General features: G+C 40.2%; 1 protein-coding gene across 1 annotated transcript in view; it reads right to left on the minus strand.

The window, feature by feature from the left end:
* The window catches only part of sorl1 (sortilin-related receptor, L(DLR class) A repeats containing), a 206,867-nt gene extending 189,077 nt beyond the window's left edge, over window positions 1-17,790 (minus strand). Inside the window, 1 exon segment of the mRNA XM_034169065.1 lies at window positions 17,479-17,790. Coding sequence (XP_034024956.1) covers window positions 17,479-17,790 — 312 coding nt within the window.
* Window positions 17,791-18,010: the final 220 nt, after the last annotated feature.

Raw genomic sequence — 18,010 nt, forward strand, 5'->3', positions numbered from 1 at the left:
CATCATGGCAACAGCTGCACTGAAAAACAAAAATACACCATTATATGTTCCTGATTCATCTCACAGTCCTCAGGTCTGAGGCTTGTGTTTTCATTGACATGTAAAGTAATTTTTTAGCATATTTTAATCAAATGTGGCCTTTGAAACTCATAGACTTGAAGGTTTTAGATTTTTACGGTGCAGTCTTTCAAACCAATTGCAGAACACACAAGCCTAAATAATAAATTTTAATACATTTTAAAGATAACTTTATTTATACAGCACTTTCTGAATAAATACATTTTAAAACTGCTTTACAGGAAAAACCCCAGACATGGAGGGAAAAGAACAAAATCTACAATAACAACCAGGATCATAAAAGCAGACTAATACTGGAACCCAAGTTCAAACCCAATGTCAATGTAAAATATTTACATTAAAATTTTACAATAAATCTGAATCAAACTACAGAAAAGAACTGTGTTTTACGGTTTTCTGTAAACTACAGATTATCGGGGTGTCACAGATAGGGATGGGTAGCGAGAACCGGTTCCTTTCGGGTATCATTAAGAAATGATTCGATCCACCGAGATCAATAACCTTTTTGCTTAACGATTCTCTTATCGGTCCTTCAGAGTGGCCGTTGTTTTGGGGGGTGTTTGTCAGGACAATTATAATTTCTCTACATTCATTACATTCCCTGCAGAGGGTTTGTAATCAACTTTTCTGCAGCGCGGCTTTGCTTTGAACCTTGAACCAATCGACGCAGTGATTCGCAGATCGAAGCAGTGCTTCGATCATTGCTTCATTGATTCATTTTTTTCTTTCGCTTTATCGTAATTCTCCCCCCGCTAAAACCCAAAGGGCATATGGCTGTGAGTATTATTTACCTTTTTTATGTTAAACCGACCTGTTATGGTCTTCTGAAGCAGTTGATGTATTTTTTAACTTAAAAACGGGACCAATGCTAACACGTTAGCATGTCAACGGCATTTTCCATGTTAAAGTCAGCATTAAGCAGTTGCAGCTGTCAAGCGTTTGTTGTGGTAAAAGAGTTAAATGTATTACAAATTGTAATAATTTTTAAATTTATTTTTGTTTATATATTAATTATCTAATGATTAGTTATTATATACAATTTTAGAGAAAGAGACAAAAAAGAACCTGAATAGAAACACAACAGAAAATATAAAACCAACTAACAATGAAGAGTTAGGAGAGACGGCATCCATCCCACTTTGGATGGAGCAGCTCTCATTTCTAGAAATCTGGCCAATTTTCTTAAATCCTCCAAACCGTGACTATCCAGGGTTGGGACCAGGAAGCAGAGTTGTAGTCTTACACACCTCTCTGCAGCTTCTCTCCCCCTGCCATTCCCTCATTACCCCATCCCCGTAGAGACGGTGCCTGCTCCCAGACTACCAATAACCAGCAAAAATCTATTTAAGCATAAAAATTCAAAAAGAAAAAATAATATAGCACCTTCAACTGCACCACAGACTAAAACAGTTAAATGTGGTCTATTAAACATTAGGTCTCTCTCTTCTATGTCCCTGTTAGTAAATGATATAATAATTGATCAACATATTGATTTATTCTGCCTTACAGAAACCTGGTTACAACAGGATGAATATGTTAGTTTAAATGAGTCAACACCCCGAGTCACACTAACTGCCAGAATGCTCGTAGCACGGGCCGAGGCGGAGGATTAGCAGCAATCTTCCATTCCAGCTTATTAATTAATCAAAAACCGAGACAGAGCTTTAATTCATTTGAAAGCTTGACACTTAGTCTTGTCCATCCAAATTGGAAGTCCCAAAAAACAGTTTTATTTGTTATTATCTATCGTCCACCTGGTCGTTACTGTGAGTTTCTCTGTGAATTTTCAGACCTTTTGTCTGACTTAGTGCTTAGCTCAGATAATATAATTATAGTGGGCGATTTTAACATCCACACAGATGCTGAGAATGACAGCCTCAACACTGCATTTAATCTATTATTAGACTCAATTGGCTTTGCTCAAAATGTAAATGAGTCCACCCACCACTTTAATCATATCTTAGATCTTGTTCTGACTTATGTTACGGAAACTGAAGACTTAACAGTATTCCCTGAAAACTCCCTTCTGTCTGATCATTTCTTAATAACATTTACATTTACTCTGATGGACTACCCAGCAGTGGGGAATAAGTTTCATTACACTAGAAGTCTTTCAGAAAGCGCTGTAACTAGGTTTAAGGATATGATTCCTTCTTTATGTTCTCTAATGCCATATACCAACACAGTGCAGAGTAGCTACCTAAACTCCGTAAGTGACATAGAGTATCTTGTCAATAGTTTTACATCCTCATTGAAGACAACTTTGGATGCTGTAGCTCCTCTGAAAAAGAGAGCTTTAAATCAGAAGTGCCTGACTCCGTGGTATAACTCACAAACTCGCAGCTTAAAGCAGATAACCCGTACGTTGGAGAGGAAATGGCGTCTCACTAATTTAGAAGATCTTCACTTAGCCTGGAAAAAGCAAGGAAACCCTACCATTATTTAATGCTTCGATCTTAAATATGATCAATCTATCTTTATTAGTTGGCTATGTACCACAGGCTTTTAAGGTGGCAGTAATTAAACCATTACTTAAAAAGCCATCACTTGACCCAGCTATCTTAGCTAATTATAGGCCAATCTCCAACCTTCCTTTTCTCTCAAAAATTCTTGAAAGGGTAGTTGTAAAACAGCTAACTGATCATCTGCAGAGGAATGGTCTATTTGAAGAGTATCAGTCAGGTTTTAGAATTCATCATAGCACAGAAACAGCATTAGTGAAGGTTACAAATGATCTTCTTATGGCCTCAGACAGTGGACTCATCTCTGTGCTTGTTCTGTTAGACCTCAGTGCTGCTTTTGATACTGTTTACCATAAAATTTTATTACAGAGATTAGAGCATGCCATAGGTATTAAAGGCACTGCGCTGCGGTGGTTTGAATTATATTTATCTAATAGATTACAATTTGTTCATGTAAATGGGGAATCTTCTTCACAGACTAAGGTTAATTATGGAGTTCCACAAGGTTCTGTGCTAGGACCAATTTTATTTACTTTATACATGCTTCCCTTAGGAAGTATTATTAGACGGCACTGCTTAAATTTTCATTGTTACGCAGATGATACCCAGCTTTATCTATCCATGAAGCCAGAGGACACACACCAATTAGCTAAACTGCAGGATTGTCTTACAGACATAAAGACATGGATGACCTCTAATTTCCTGCTTTTAAACTCAGATAAAACTGAAGTTATTGTACTTGGCCCCACAAATCTTAGAAACATGGTGTCTAACCAGATCCTAACTCTGGATGGCATTACCCTGACCTCTAGTAATACTGTGAGAAATCTTGGAGTCATTTTTGATCAGGATATGTCATTCAATGCGCATATTAAACAAATATGTAGGACTGCTTTTTTGCATTTACGCAATATCTCAATATATTCAGCATCACTCTGAGACAAGACCTAATTCATGCATTTATTTCCTCTAGGCTGGACTATTGTAATTCATTATTATCAGGTTGTCCTAAAAGTTCCCTGAAAAGCCTTCAGTTAATTCAAAATGCTGCAGCTAGACTACTAACAGGGACTAGAAGGAGAGAGCATATCTCACCCATATTGGCCTCTCTTCATTGGCTTCCTGTTAATTCTAGAATAGAATTTAAAATTCTTCTTCTTACTTATAAGGTTTTGAATAATCAGGTCCCATCTTATCTTAGGGACCTCATAGTACCATATCACCCCAATAGAGCGCTTCGCTCTCAGACTGCAGGCTTACTTGTAGTTCCTAGGGTTTGTAAGAGTAGAATGGGAGGCAGAGCCTTCAGCTTTCAGGCTCCTCTCCTGTGGAACCAGCTCCCAATTCAGATCAGGGAGACAGACACCCTCTCTACTTTTAAGATTAGGCTTAAAACTTTCCTTTTTGCTAAAGCTTATAGTTAGGGCTGGATCAGGTGACCCTGAACCATCCCTTAGTTATGCTGCTATAGACTTAGACTGCTGGGGGGTTCCCATGATGCACTGAGTGTTTCTTTCTCTTTTTGCTCTGTATGCACCACTCTGCATTTAATCATTAGTGATTGATCTCTGCTCCCCTCCACAGCATGTCTTTTTCCTGGTTCTCTCCCTCAGCCCCAACCAGTCCCAGCAGAAGACTGCCCCTCCCTGAGCCTGGTTCTGCTGGAACAGGGGTAGGCAACCTGTTCCAGAAAGAGCCATGAGGGTGCAGGTTTTCTTTGCAGCCACTGACTCCACCAGGTGATTTCACTGATTAACTGATTCCATCTGCTCAAAGTGATATTAATCAGTAAAATCACCTGGTGGAGTCAGCGGCTGCAAAGAAAACCTGCACCCTCATGGCTCTTTCTGGAACAGGTTGCCTACCCCTGTGCTGGAGGTTTCTTCCTGTTAAAAGGGAGTTTTTCCTTCCCACTGTTGCCAAGTGCTTGCTCACAGGGGGTCGTTTTGACCGTTGGGGTTTTTACGTAATTATTGTATGACCTTGCCTTACAATATAAAGCGCCTTGGGGCAACTGTTTGTTGTGATTTGGCGCTATATAAATAAAATTGATTGATTAATTGATTGAACATACATAAATAAATAAATACATACATAGAGAAATAAATAAGTGTTTCCTGTGAACACCTAGTGACTCTTACACCTCCACTTCATCCCTGTTTTATTTAAGTTTAATGACAGTTTGTTTCGGTCAAACCATATATTCATTGTGTTAATTTCTTCGGTGATTTCCTCCAGAACTATCTGCCAAACTAGAAAACTGCTGTTTTCTCCAGTTTATTGTCTGGAATAGTCCCAGATTGCATTTCAGAGTTTCTTGAATTCAAACATTTTCGTACACGTGGTGTTGGGGGGTAATTTTGGGTTTCAGCTTTTTTTTGTCTTTCACCACTTTCATCCTTGAATATGTGAAATCGTGAGTCACTTTTGTGCGGATTAAAGTTACTAACTGGGACTCCTGTCTTGTTGCGAGAAAGAAACGAGAATCGTCCTCCGTTCTGTTCAGACAGCTCCAAACGCTGCGCGGCTCTCTGCTGAGTCAAGTTAGAATGATAGAATCCAGTCGGAATTAATAACTTCAAAGCGAAACACCGTTTTGTTTATTTTTATTTATGTCCAGAGATCAAGGATACAGTGACCAATTTCATATTTATTTACTTTAAGACTCAATGAAATACATAGAAAACCTGTAAAGCCTAGTTTTAGTACAAAATTCACAAGAGGTATTGATAAGGGACTCAATAATGGCATCGATATCAATAAAATCTTATCAATACCCATCCCTAGTCACAGATCATAAAACTCAGGGTTTGGATCAGATCAATGTTTTAAGTCATGGATTGTTGGATCATTTTTCGGATCAGCAATCCCAAAACCAATAGGTTTCTAGGGGTCACCATGCACAACACCCATACCCAGTTTGGTGACAATCAGACCAGGACAACTGAAGTAATTTTGTTCAAAAATATTGAACAAAGTACACTCCAGTGACCCTGATAAGAGTCAGGGTCAGAAAAAGTGGTACACAAAATCAATAGGCTTGTTGGAGCAAACACACCTAGCACACAAAGACAATCAGGGACTTGGAGGACAAAAAAAGTTTTTGCACTCACAATATTTTTACAAAGTAACCTTTGACCTTTTGACCCCAAAATCAATATGCTTCTTGGGGCCACTATGAACATTGTATTTCCCATGTTTGGTGATAACAGGACCAGTACAACTGAAGTAATCTTACAACTAAAGTGTGGTATGACTGACTGACTGTGGGAAAAACAAGTCACCGTGACAATAAAATCACACTATAATACATACTTTTCAATTAATGTGCAGGTAAAATGTATACTGAACCATATACTGAACTAATCCGTTACACCACGAGCAAATTCTAATGTCATTATAAAATAATCTACCAAATATTCCAGTCCAAAGTGCAAAATCAAAAATGCAACATGCTCTAAATTATAGTGATGAACAAGAAGGATAACAGATTATGCTGCGGTGAAAATGGGTGCCAGACTATCCTGAGTCGTTCATCTTCTCCTTCACGTGAAAAGATACGGTGAAATGGGAGTCAACTTTTAGCAAGGCTGGAAAAAGGTGATCAATAACGTAATCAGAAATGTTTCACCTTTCAAATCAAACAGCCTTTCTCTGACTGACAGGCTTTCACTTAGTTTATTGATCACTTGCGTCCAAGAAAAACACACTGTTTCAACATGAATGACATCATATAAAAGAACTAAAGAGGTCACTTCAAAGGGAAGATTCCTTTGACACATATTCCCATGATGCCGCACTGCTACAAATGGTCACCCAATGTAAACAACTAAAACAAACTTTTAACCGTTACCTTATTAGGGTTAGATGTGGTGGCCAAAAAGTGTCATCACAATATCGCACTGCACTGTATCAAGTGTTCACACCATCGGCGAGATTTTCTAATTTAGTAACCGCCACATGAATCCGCTGCCCAAAAGGCTACAATCACATCCAGCTGTTGAGGCAGATCGCTGTCCACAATGACGCACGCTATATGGCGTCCACAGACACCTGCAGATACACGTGATTCCACCACACAGCTCAAACATGGGACAGCGGAGGAGGCATTAGTATCTAGAGCTGCCACAAATTACTATTGTGATAGTTGACTAGCCAACGATTACACTATGTAACAAAATTTTTGTTCCTGGCTTCTAAGTGTTATATTTCAACTGCTTATGTCTAAGGTCTATGGAAAAATGACTACGTTCTAGAAAGTTCTAAAAGTTTCTTGAAATTTCTAGATAATTCTGGAAACTTCTAGAAAATTCTGGACAGTTCTAGCAGTTAAAGAATATTCTAGAAGACTACTCAGTAGTAGTGAAGGCAAATCAAGAATATTCTTGAAAACAGACAAATTTCAAAATATCATTGTCCTGATCACAGAAGCAAAGTTTCTGTGGAATAACAGCTATTTTCTATTTATTTAAGGCATAACAGGTTAGGAAAACACACTGTGTACCCAGGAACAAAACAAAAATAAAAATTTGTTACATAGTGTCGGATCATACGGAAATTGCAGCTTTATTGCATTTTATCAATATTGATACCATTATCGATTCCGCTTATCAAGCTGATTTTTTATCAATACCTCCTGTGAATTTTCGGTGTGCTACAAGTAGGCTATACAGGTTTTTTATGTCAACAACATTTTATTGAGTCTTAAAATAATTATGAAATTGGTCACTGGATCCTTGATCTCTGGACATAAATAAACTCTACATGGTGGATCCTTGATCTCTGGACACAGATAGAAAAAAAAATATGTAGTTTTTGTCAAAATGCTCTCCATACCTCTGAGCTGAGCTCAGCTGGCTGCTGGAGTCTGCAGGTCTGGAGCCATACAGTCTTGGGCTGCTGCATGTCTCACTTTGGGAGGGAAAAAAACATCCTGAGCGATTGTAGTTTACTGTTTCTATTACAACGTTAAGAAAGAGGAGTAATTTGATTTAAACAGCGATTCGCTTTGAAGTTATTAATTCCAAGTGGACCCGATCTTTCTAACTTGACTCCGGAGCGAAGCAAAGATCCATCGAAGCAGAGGATTGAAGCACTGCTTCATTGGTTCAAGGTTCAAAACAAATGACTCGTCATCTACTAAATTAGTTGTCGACGGTTTCAACAGTCGACTAGTCGTGGCAGCCCTATTAGTATCTAACTTCTCTTTCATGCATGAGGATTTTCAGGGTTTTTCCTGAATTCTGGATTTTTTAAGGATGATTTGGACAAAGTATTCCTGAATTTCCTTAGCTGTCACAATAAGGCTTACAATTGGTCTATTTTTGCCTAAAACGCAGGAGGCCCTACAGTGAGTCTCATACCCAGGGGGCCCTACAGTAAGCCCCAGACCCAGAAGCCTCAGCAGTGGGCCACAGACCCAGGAGTTCCTACAGCGAGTCACATACCCAGGAGGTCCTACAGCAGGCCACAGGCCCAGGACCTCCTGCAGCAGCCCACAAACCCAGGAGGTCCTACAGTGGACCACAAATACAGGAGCTCCTACAGTAGGCCCCAGACCCAGGACCTCTTACAGTGAGCCACAGACCCAGGAGCTCCTACAATGAGCCACAGACCCAGGAGCTCCTACAGTGAGACACAGACCCAGGAGCTCCTACAGTGAGACACGGACCCAGGAGCTCCTACAGTGAGACACGGACCCAGGAGCTCCTACAGTGAGACACAGACCCAGGAGCTCCTACAGTGAGACACAGACCCAGGAGCTCCTACAGTGAGACACAAACCCAAGAGGTCCTACAGTGAGACACAGACCCAGGAGGTCCTACAACGGGCCACAAATAAAGGAGCTCCTACAGTAGGCCCCAGATCCAGGAGCTCCTACAGTGAGCCACAGACCCAGGAGCTCCTACAGTGAGCCACAGACCCAGGAGCTTCTACAGTGAGCCACAGACCTAGGAGCTCCTATAGTGAGCCACAGACCTAGGAGCTCCTACAGTGAGACACAGACCCAGGAGCTCCTACAGTGGGCCCCAGACCCAGAAGCTCCTACAACGGGTCACAAATAAAGGAGCTCCTACAGTAGGCCCCAGATCCAGGCGGTCCTACAGCAGGCCACAGACCCAGGAGTTCCTACAGCAGGCCACAAATGCAGGAGCTCCTCCACTGGGCCCCAGACTCCTGGCTGGCTTTCACGATGTCTCATTTTCATACCTGCTCTTCCAGTTTTCACAGCATTCTGTGTTCTCAGGATACACAGTGTCTGAAGCTCATGCCTGACCTCATCTTTGATCCTGACCTTTCATCCAAGAAGTTTTCAATTTCAATTCAATTAATTTTCATTTATACAGCACCAAATCATAACAGAGCTGCCTCAAGGTGCTTCACATAAGTAAGGTCTAACCTTACTAACCCCCAGAGCAGCAGTGGTAAGGAAAAACTCCCTCTGAGGAAGAAACCTCAAGCAGACCAGACTCAAAGGGGTGACCCTCTGCTTGGGCCATGCTACAAACATAAATTACAGAACAATTCACAAAACGAATATACAGGAAATGCTGTTGGTCCACAGGACAGGAGGGTCTCCAGCACAAATACCACACCCATCTCTGGATGGAGCTGCACCTTAAACAGAGAGAAAAAACAGAAACAGGCATCAGAAAGACAAGAAATACTGTATAATTTGCCAGCATTAAACAACAAGAAAAAGGAAATACTGCTCGAAGCTTCACTAAAAGACCCAGAATTTAGGTAAACTTGAGGCCGCGGTATGCTCCGTTTCCTAATAAAATGAATTAAAAGAGCAACAAGTGTAGAACTATACTATGCCAGTATGGTAGCTCCTGGAAGCTAGCTTTGGGAAATCCTCCTGAGAACCAGACAGATGAATGACAACAAAACCATAACCTCCTTGATGGAGATCAATCAGCATCCTGCTTAATCATCATCCAGGCCCACGAAAAACATCTTAAGACTGAGTTCAACCCCAGCAGACTGCCTTCAGTAGCGACGACGAATCATGGGCATAAACACCTGTCAGAATTCTTACAGTTTTTCAATTCCAGATTCCCACTTTGGCTCTTTGCAGCATTCCAGAGCGTACTTGTAACCTTAATAAATTCGGTTTCAGGCAGCTTTTAATTCTGACTCTGCAGAAAACCATTTGGCTGATGCATGTGCACATCTGAAATCGAAGGTTTATGAGGTCCAATTGCAAGGCTGGTTAAAGGGAGTACTCTGCACGAAAATGATTAATAAGATATTCCAGTTCCTCTTTCAGGATGAATGCAAAGTGGCTTAAAGTGGCTCAACATGTGAGAAAGCTTGGCTTCAACCCGCTTCACAGCAGCTGCGCAAACCCCACCAGACAAAACCTCATGAAGATGTTTTCATACTCGAGCTGAGTGTTGTGTTCGGGTGCACACACGGCAGCCTGCTGTTATGCGGTTACAGGAGTTTAGAGTGACACACTCTGCATGCACGCACTGAAGGTAAAATGCACGACGCATGGCGGTGTGGTACGAAGGTGACCGTCTAATGACGCAGGAGTCCAATGCTGCTGTAAACGCTGCTCTGACTCTGCTGATTTACAGTTCCTTTCAACTGGCGTTTATCTTGGTTTAGCACACACAGAGACAATGACGCAACAGTCTGCATTAGGGCTGCAGCTATCAATTATTTTAGTAATCGAGTATTCTATTGATTATTCTGGCGATTAATCAATTCATTTATTTAATTTCATTAATTTACTTAAGCTTAATTTAACATTAATACCTGAAAGAGAAAATAATAAGTCAGTTTAATGAACAATCAATTCAACTCCTCTTAAAATAAACATTTTTATTGACAGACGTTGGTGGCCTAACTTAACTGGTAGCTGCTTCTTTAAAGAAAGAAAAGGAGTCCATTTAATATTCTGGATTAATATTAAAGATGACAAAAAAGATGATCAAAAAACTTAAAACTAGAGCCCGACCGATAATATCGGCCGGCCGATATAAGCACTTTTCAAAGTACTCACTATCGGCCGAAATTTTGCCGATAGAACGCCGATAATTTCTCATAAACAGTACAGTTACTGAAATAATGTTTGTGTCGGCAATGTAAAATGTCCTTGCACCGTTTGTCCAGTAGATGGAGCTCTGACTCCATTCAACTGAGAGCTGCTTACACCCCTGCTTAAATGTGTTCATCACCGGCCCCTGTTGTTCGCCGTCACACTGCACTGATCGGCTGACAAAAGCATACAAGTTTATAAGGATCTATATCCTTATCCTGAACCTATATCTAAGTTGCAGCAACAAGAGGTACAAGATCAGATGTATTTCACAACTCTTTTTAAGGATATGTATTTGCTAATTTCACAAAGGTTTAATTCTTGATTGCATTTTTTGAACTTGAAAATTCTTCTCTGTTATAAAGTTAATCAATATGAGGACAAAGCTTCAGCTTTTAGATCATACCTTTTTTGTTAAGGGTCCAAAAAAGAATATTTTATTCATTTAAAAAAAAATAATATCGGCTGATTTATCAGCTATCTGCAAATCAGCCGATTTATCGATTATCAGCATTTTTTCATCCAAATATCGTTATCGGCATCGGCCTTAAAAAATCCATATTGGTCGGGCTCTACTTAAATCATATTGCCATATTAGGCCTGAAAGAAGTTTCTGTTGAAAGTATTTTAGACATAGGATTAGCAGGTTAGGTGAACTGGAAACCTTATCATTGTCCAGTTTTCCCTTCAAAAAGAGATCTTGATCTCAATAGGACTAACCTGGTTAAATAAAAAAAGACTGTTTAACATCTGAGACCGTTTAATACTGCAATAATGGACTGATGCAGAAGGTGGCAGTAATGCAACAATAAGGATGCCGGCTACCATTAAACACCACAGAAGAAGAGAGGGTATGTTTGGATTATGTCACAGAACCGTGTTTTGAGGTCAGAGCGCATTTCTGAATTCACAAAATGCCCCAAAGAAACCACAAAAAAATGCATAAAAGTACTTACTTTACGCATATTTGTTGTCAGTCTGGCTAAATCGTTGGACTCTGACCCACTGATTGGGCAGCTAATCTCGTCTCCACAGCAGAGCATGCGTGAGGGTACGTTTGTTTAATATCACAGGACTGCGTTTTTACATTCACAAAATGCCCCAAAGAAACCACAAAAAAATGCATAAAAGTACTTACTTTACGCATATTTGTTGTCAGTCTGGCTAAATCGTTGGACTCTGACCCACTGATTGGGCAGCTAATCTCGTCTCCACAGCAGAGCGTGCATGAGGGTACGTTTGTTTAATATCACAGGAATGCGTTTTTACATTCACAAAATGCCTAAAAAACACACACACACACAAAAGTACATAAAAGTACTTACTTTATTAATTTGTTGTCAGTCTGGGTAAATAGTCAGCGTAATCTCATTTCCTCAGCGGAGGATTCGCGATCGCGAGACAAAAACAAACATCATGGTAAGCGGTCAAAGCTGTTATCTCCAACCACCAGCTAGCTCTGGCACAATGTGAACTGAATAACAAATAATTTATAGATTCTTAATGATACCCATCCAACTTGTAATCACTGATCTCAATTAAATACTTTTGTGAACATGGCATTAACATTACCTGTTGGGTCTGCTTGGCACGCTCGATGCGATACAGTGGATGTTTTCAACTCCGGTGCTGTAGCATGTAGTGAATTAAACGAAGCCTCGAGGCAGAGGATTTTGCCTCGAAGCATTTTAGTAATTGAATTACTCAAATTATTTGAGGAATCATTTCAGCCCTAGTCTACATAAACTACATCTGTTTATTTGGTGTTGAAACATTAAAGAAAAAACAACACTCACAATTAATTTCTTCATATTTAAAGGGCACTCGAGTCACTGCATGGTACGCATGTGCGTATGTAATATTGAGCTAACACTGAGGGGGAGGTAATGGTCTAGTGGTTAAGCGTTGGGCTTGAGACCAGAAGATCCTCGGTTCAAACCCCATCCTGACCGAAAAATCACTAAGGGCCCTTGGGCAAGGTCCTTAATCCCGGAGTTGCTCCCGATGTGTAGTGAGCACCTTGCATGGCAGCACCCTGACATCGGTGTGTGTGTTTGTGTGAATGGGTGAATGTGAGGCATAATTGTAAAGCCCTTTGAGCATCTGATGCTGATTGAAAAGTGCTATATAAATGCAGTCCATTTACTAACCAAACAATAACAAGCGTCAACTTCATATAATTCATTAAAATTCCTGCATTTAAGGCTTGCATTAAAGCATTTACCATTTTGTAATGTTTCCATTCGTTCTCATGACACTTAAAAGACCTTTTGAAGAAGATACCAAGCAGTGAAGCGTTTCAGTTAGGGATGTCCCGATCAGGTTTTTTTTGGCCCCGATCCGATTCCGAGTCATCTAATTTTGAGTATCTGCCGATACCAAGTCCCGATCCGATACTTTAAAAAAAACTGAATGAACAATGAACAAATGCTAAATATATAATATTTTCATTTTAATCACCTTATTTTATTATTTATCACTTAAGCAGTGCACTTCTCCTTGAGGTAGCATGAACAATCAAGTAATAATCTACCAGACTTAAAAACAAAATGTACAAATTTCCATTTTATTTTGTCTAAAAATAAATGTCTGAGGTTCCTTATGTCAAAAAAATAAATGATCTAATCTGAAATAACAGGTGGTTTTAATTTACAGATGAAAGGTTTCTAAAAAACCATTTATTGATTTAGCTATTTTAATTACAAGTGTTCTAAACCTTTTTAACAGTAATCAGAAATTCTGAGGTAACAAACAACAACAAAAAACTTTTCCAAGGATTTTTCTTCAGAAAACTGCTCTATAAATGAGCAGTCCTGTGACATGTTTCTGTTTTGTATAGATCAGTGGTTTCTGCACCGATCTGTTTTGTACAGATCAGTGGTTTCTGCCACTAGTCTTCTGTGTTTTGGCCCGACGCATCATTCCTGTTGGACAGCGCGAAGCTACATCATAGCTCTTAGCGTCGAAAGTTGGATTGGGCTGAACTTATGTTTTTTTCTTTTGTTCAATTAAAAAAAAGATTAGGTTGAACTTTGACCGCATCAGCCTGCCGACAAGCGGCAATGCGCGCTCCCGTCAGAAGTGTCGCTTTAGCTCAGCTTTTGACGCAACACTTCTGACGCCTCTAAAAAGCAACGCGTCTCATTGAAAATAATGCTTTTAGAGCGCTTCTTAACACCTCTGATGCTTCCGACACGTGAAAGGCCATTTAATCTGCAATAATGAGCTTGAAATAGCGCTGATCAAAATAATGAGGATAAAATCGGAACATCCCTAGTTTCAGTTGTCAACTTGACCTGATTTTCTTGCAAACACATCTTAAGGTTCGCAACAGGATGGTGTTGTTGTTGCATTGTTCATTTCAAAATTCTCCACACATTGTGTACTGGGGACAGGTCAATACTGCAGGCAGGCCAGCCCCATAGCCATACCCTCATCTTCTGCACCGTGCCTTTGAAATGTGTGCAGAATGTGGTTTTGCATTATCTTTTAATGAAAAATGTACAGACATCTGTGGAAAAAAAGGACTGAAGGCAGTATATGTTGCTCAAAAATCTTGCTTTTCTGCATTAATGCTGCCATCACATAAGTGTAAATTACTTTTGCCAAGGGCACTAACACAACCTCAGACCCTGAGCTTTGGATTTGCTGCTGATAACAGTTTGGATGGTAGCTTTCATCTTTGGTCTGTAGCACATGGTGTCCATTTCTTACCAAAAAAAAACAAACTGGAATACCGATTCATCCGACCGCAGAACACGTGAAAAACTGTGATGGCCTCCAAACCTGGAGAAGTTGATGTCATGTCTGAGCAAGGTAAACATAAGGCTTCTTTTTTGCACAGTAAAGATTTAAGAGGTATTTGAGAATGTAACTCCTTTTTGTAGTGCTTGACAAAGGTTTCCCAAAGTAACGCACACGCAGGCACACACATACACAGCGTTTTGTGTGTCCTGCATTCTGCCGGAAGCAGGTGCTTCGAATTTATATAGTCAGAAACAGAGATGGTGGCAGAAGACATCAAACACACTACAGTTTTCACTCATGGTACAGGCAACATGAGACTTAACTAAACTGACTAAACCAATTCAGGCACAAAAATAAATCAATAACACTAACAACACTGTTAAACTAACATGGTCCACAATAACACAATAACAACATTTAAAACCCTAAAACTACAAACTCCCGTGGTGCATTGCAACACAATGTCCATTGTTTACTGGTTAGCTAAAATTGCTTATTTCTCCAAAAACATTAGTCCTATCAACTTTCAATTTTGCAGCGTTCATCCTTGACCCAAAATATATAAGCATACCAAACAGCAAATGTCAGCTCTCCTCAGTTTTTGAGATTATGTGTGATCGAAGCCATACACACGCACGCAAGCACGTGCACACACACACACACACACAAGCAGAGGCCACTTGGCTATTAATAATATAGATATATAACAGCATCATGACGAATATGAATTGATAATGGTAAAAGTCATTCGCTACAAGCCTAATCAAACTGTAAAAAAAAAAAAAAAAGATCAAAATTCTGATGTTTTACAGCTAGAAAATACCAGGATCGACTCAAATACGGGGTAGTAAAACAGTTGGGGAAATCACACGTACCGCTACATGATCAATGAGCTGAGTATCGGTTATTTCAGGGAATCAAATCAGTGTGTCCCCACTGTAATTAAAACACCTGCTCAAATAAGCTTCTGAACAAGTCCAGTCAGCCCACCACAAGCCTGCAGGGACAAAACAACAAGCAGCAGAACCAACGCTGAGCAAGAAGCTTTTAATAACAGCCCATGTTTCACAATGATGAAAGTCGATCCTGATCAGAGTCTCTGGAGACCGTCTGTCTTGTTTACTGGTGTCGTCGGTCAGCCTGAGACCAGCAGTCTGTGCTACACTGACAGATGAGGAATAAAACCACTGAATTCTTGACCACACACATTCTGATAAAACATCCTTGAAGTATTTAGTTTTACTGACAGAACAAGATTCCTCCCCACTGTTTTCCCTCAAATGTCACTTGCGATTGTTTCACCTGAAGGTCATTTGTTGTTCCTCATTCTTTTTCTTCTTTTTTTAACTTTACCACAGCAGCAACTTCCACCTGGATAAACAGCTTCAATACTTGATCAAATGTAATCAGGTAGAAACTCAAACAATCTTCTTGAGACTTCTGACAGGACTGCTTAATTTCTTATTAAACTAGCAGAGCACTCAGTGCAAACGTGTGCCGAGTTAACGTCTGATGTTCGCTATTACTTCAGCAAACCAACACAAGGGGGCATCAGACCTTTCACACCATAAGGTGAAACAATATAAAATATGTAAGGAAAGAATAGTGATAACTGAGCAAATTTTGAGCCACATCACAATCACTGTCAAATTACCCTCACAAAGGACATTTCCTCAGACGGTCACATGACTGCTGAAGGTGTCCAAACATTACATCAGTGTGTAAACCTGGCTGCCTATATCCAACACTTAGCTGTGGTGGCTAGGTATGGGAGTCAAGAACTAGTTCCAAAGTCTTCGGTGTTCCGTCAACTGGAATTATGTGCCTCATACATTATCAGTTCCCCTTATCAATGCCAGCAACTTCTGCACTGCAAAATCTGACATCATGAGGTCAACCTCTTGCATCCAGCAACAAGGAAAACAGCTTGATGCTGAACATCATTGTGGGTCTACATTTTGCCACACGGAAAACTGATCAGGTATTGCCCAGGGAGTTAATAAAAGAATTGCACTGATCAGCAGAATCGATAATGGCAATCATAAAACCATATTAATTCCCATCCCTGGTGGTTGCTAACACAAGCTTCTCATAAAATGCATGCGTTTTCTTCTGTGACATATGTCACAGAAGTCTAAATTGCGTCATTTTTGACCAATGTTTTGGTAACAGCAAGAAGCTCAGACACACACAGACAGACAATTATTTAATTTTCAGAATGTTTCATGTGAAACTCCAGTTTTTATCATGAAAGGTAGATAACGAAGTCTGCAAAGTACGACCCCTTTAACACACTCGATTCAAAGACATTCTGTAAATGGAATTTTCACTCCAAAATGGAACAAAACTGCAATAATCATAAAAGTACAAATAATCAGCAGCTCAATTCATAATAAAAAATAACTTTTAATTTCAACCCTACTATATATAGTCTTATTAATTAAGACATTTTGTAAATAAACCAAGTAAAATTCGATTAAATTATGAATTTGCATTGCTGTTTGGACTTTACTGCAAGTCATTTTGCAGAAGGAACTACCTTTAACTAACAATGTAATAACGTCATCAAATTATGTACATAAAGACAGATTCCTAACAATTTGGAAAGTCTTCATTGTTTTTTAAACCATATATTTTGGTCCTCTTCTGCGAAATGTTCTCTCAAATTACTGCCGTCTCTTCTGTTGTACACAGAACTCCTATTCCAAAACTGTACGTTTTCAGGTTTTACCTTTTCGCCAAGATACATGCACTCAGTAACATGAAGGATTTAACTACATCAGAATCAGGAGACATTTATGGTTTATTCGGCATATCGACACCCCCGCCGCAGTTTCAACTTTTGCACCAAAACACGCAGATTTTCATTTACCTGCTAATTTACCAGAGAAAGCAGCTGCATAAATTGGCCATTATTTCAGCAGAGGTTTGGTGGAATGTGCGCATCCAAGTGGAAGCAGTGAATCATAAAATGTCTGTTGCTTTGCAGGTAAACCAGACACTTACGGTTCTTTTCTAAAGAGAATCAGGGCTTTATTCAGCATAAAGTGCAAGAAATACACGAGTCGCTTATTTTCCATAAGACATCCATCCAAGTCTGTGAGGATGACGAATGCTGATATTTTAAATGTGTTGCATTACCTGCCCGTACACCTTCGGCACGGCCGATTCTTTCGGACTTCTCCGGCTTCGATGCAGCCAGTCGCCGCCGGAGTGCGAGCCGCCCTCAGCCGCACTCGGAGCGGCCGGAGCCGCGGCGGCTCCTCCATCCCAGTGCCGTAAATCCTCATCTGCGTCTACGATATAAAAGCCGCTGTTCTGCGGGAGCATGAAGCGCCGCTCCGGGTGAAGACGAAGCGTCGACGAATATACTCCATTTACAAATAAAAATAATGAACAGAAGGAAGAGAGGAGACGAGACGGCTGCATCTTTCGCGTCTGTGATAGCGCCATGTTTGTGTATGTTTGGCTGCTACTCAGTTTCGGTCTGAGCCGGTGTCAGGAAACAGCGCCTCCTGCCGGTCACGATAAAGCGGCTGCTTCCCGCGAACACAGACGGATCAGAACCGCGGTTAGAGGTGGGCGATACCGGGAATTTTGGCCTTGATCCGATACCAAGTAACTACAGGCCCAGTATCGCCAATATCAGTACCGATACCGATACTTTTTCATA

This window comes from Thalassophryne amazonica, chromosome 4 (genome assembly GCF_902500255.1).
Source record: "Thalassophryne amazonica chromosome 4, fThaAma1.1, whole genome shotgun sequence".
Lineage (NCBI taxonomy): Eukaryota > Metazoa > Chordata > Actinopteri > Batrachoidiformes > Batrachoididae > Thalassophryne > Thalassophryne amazonica.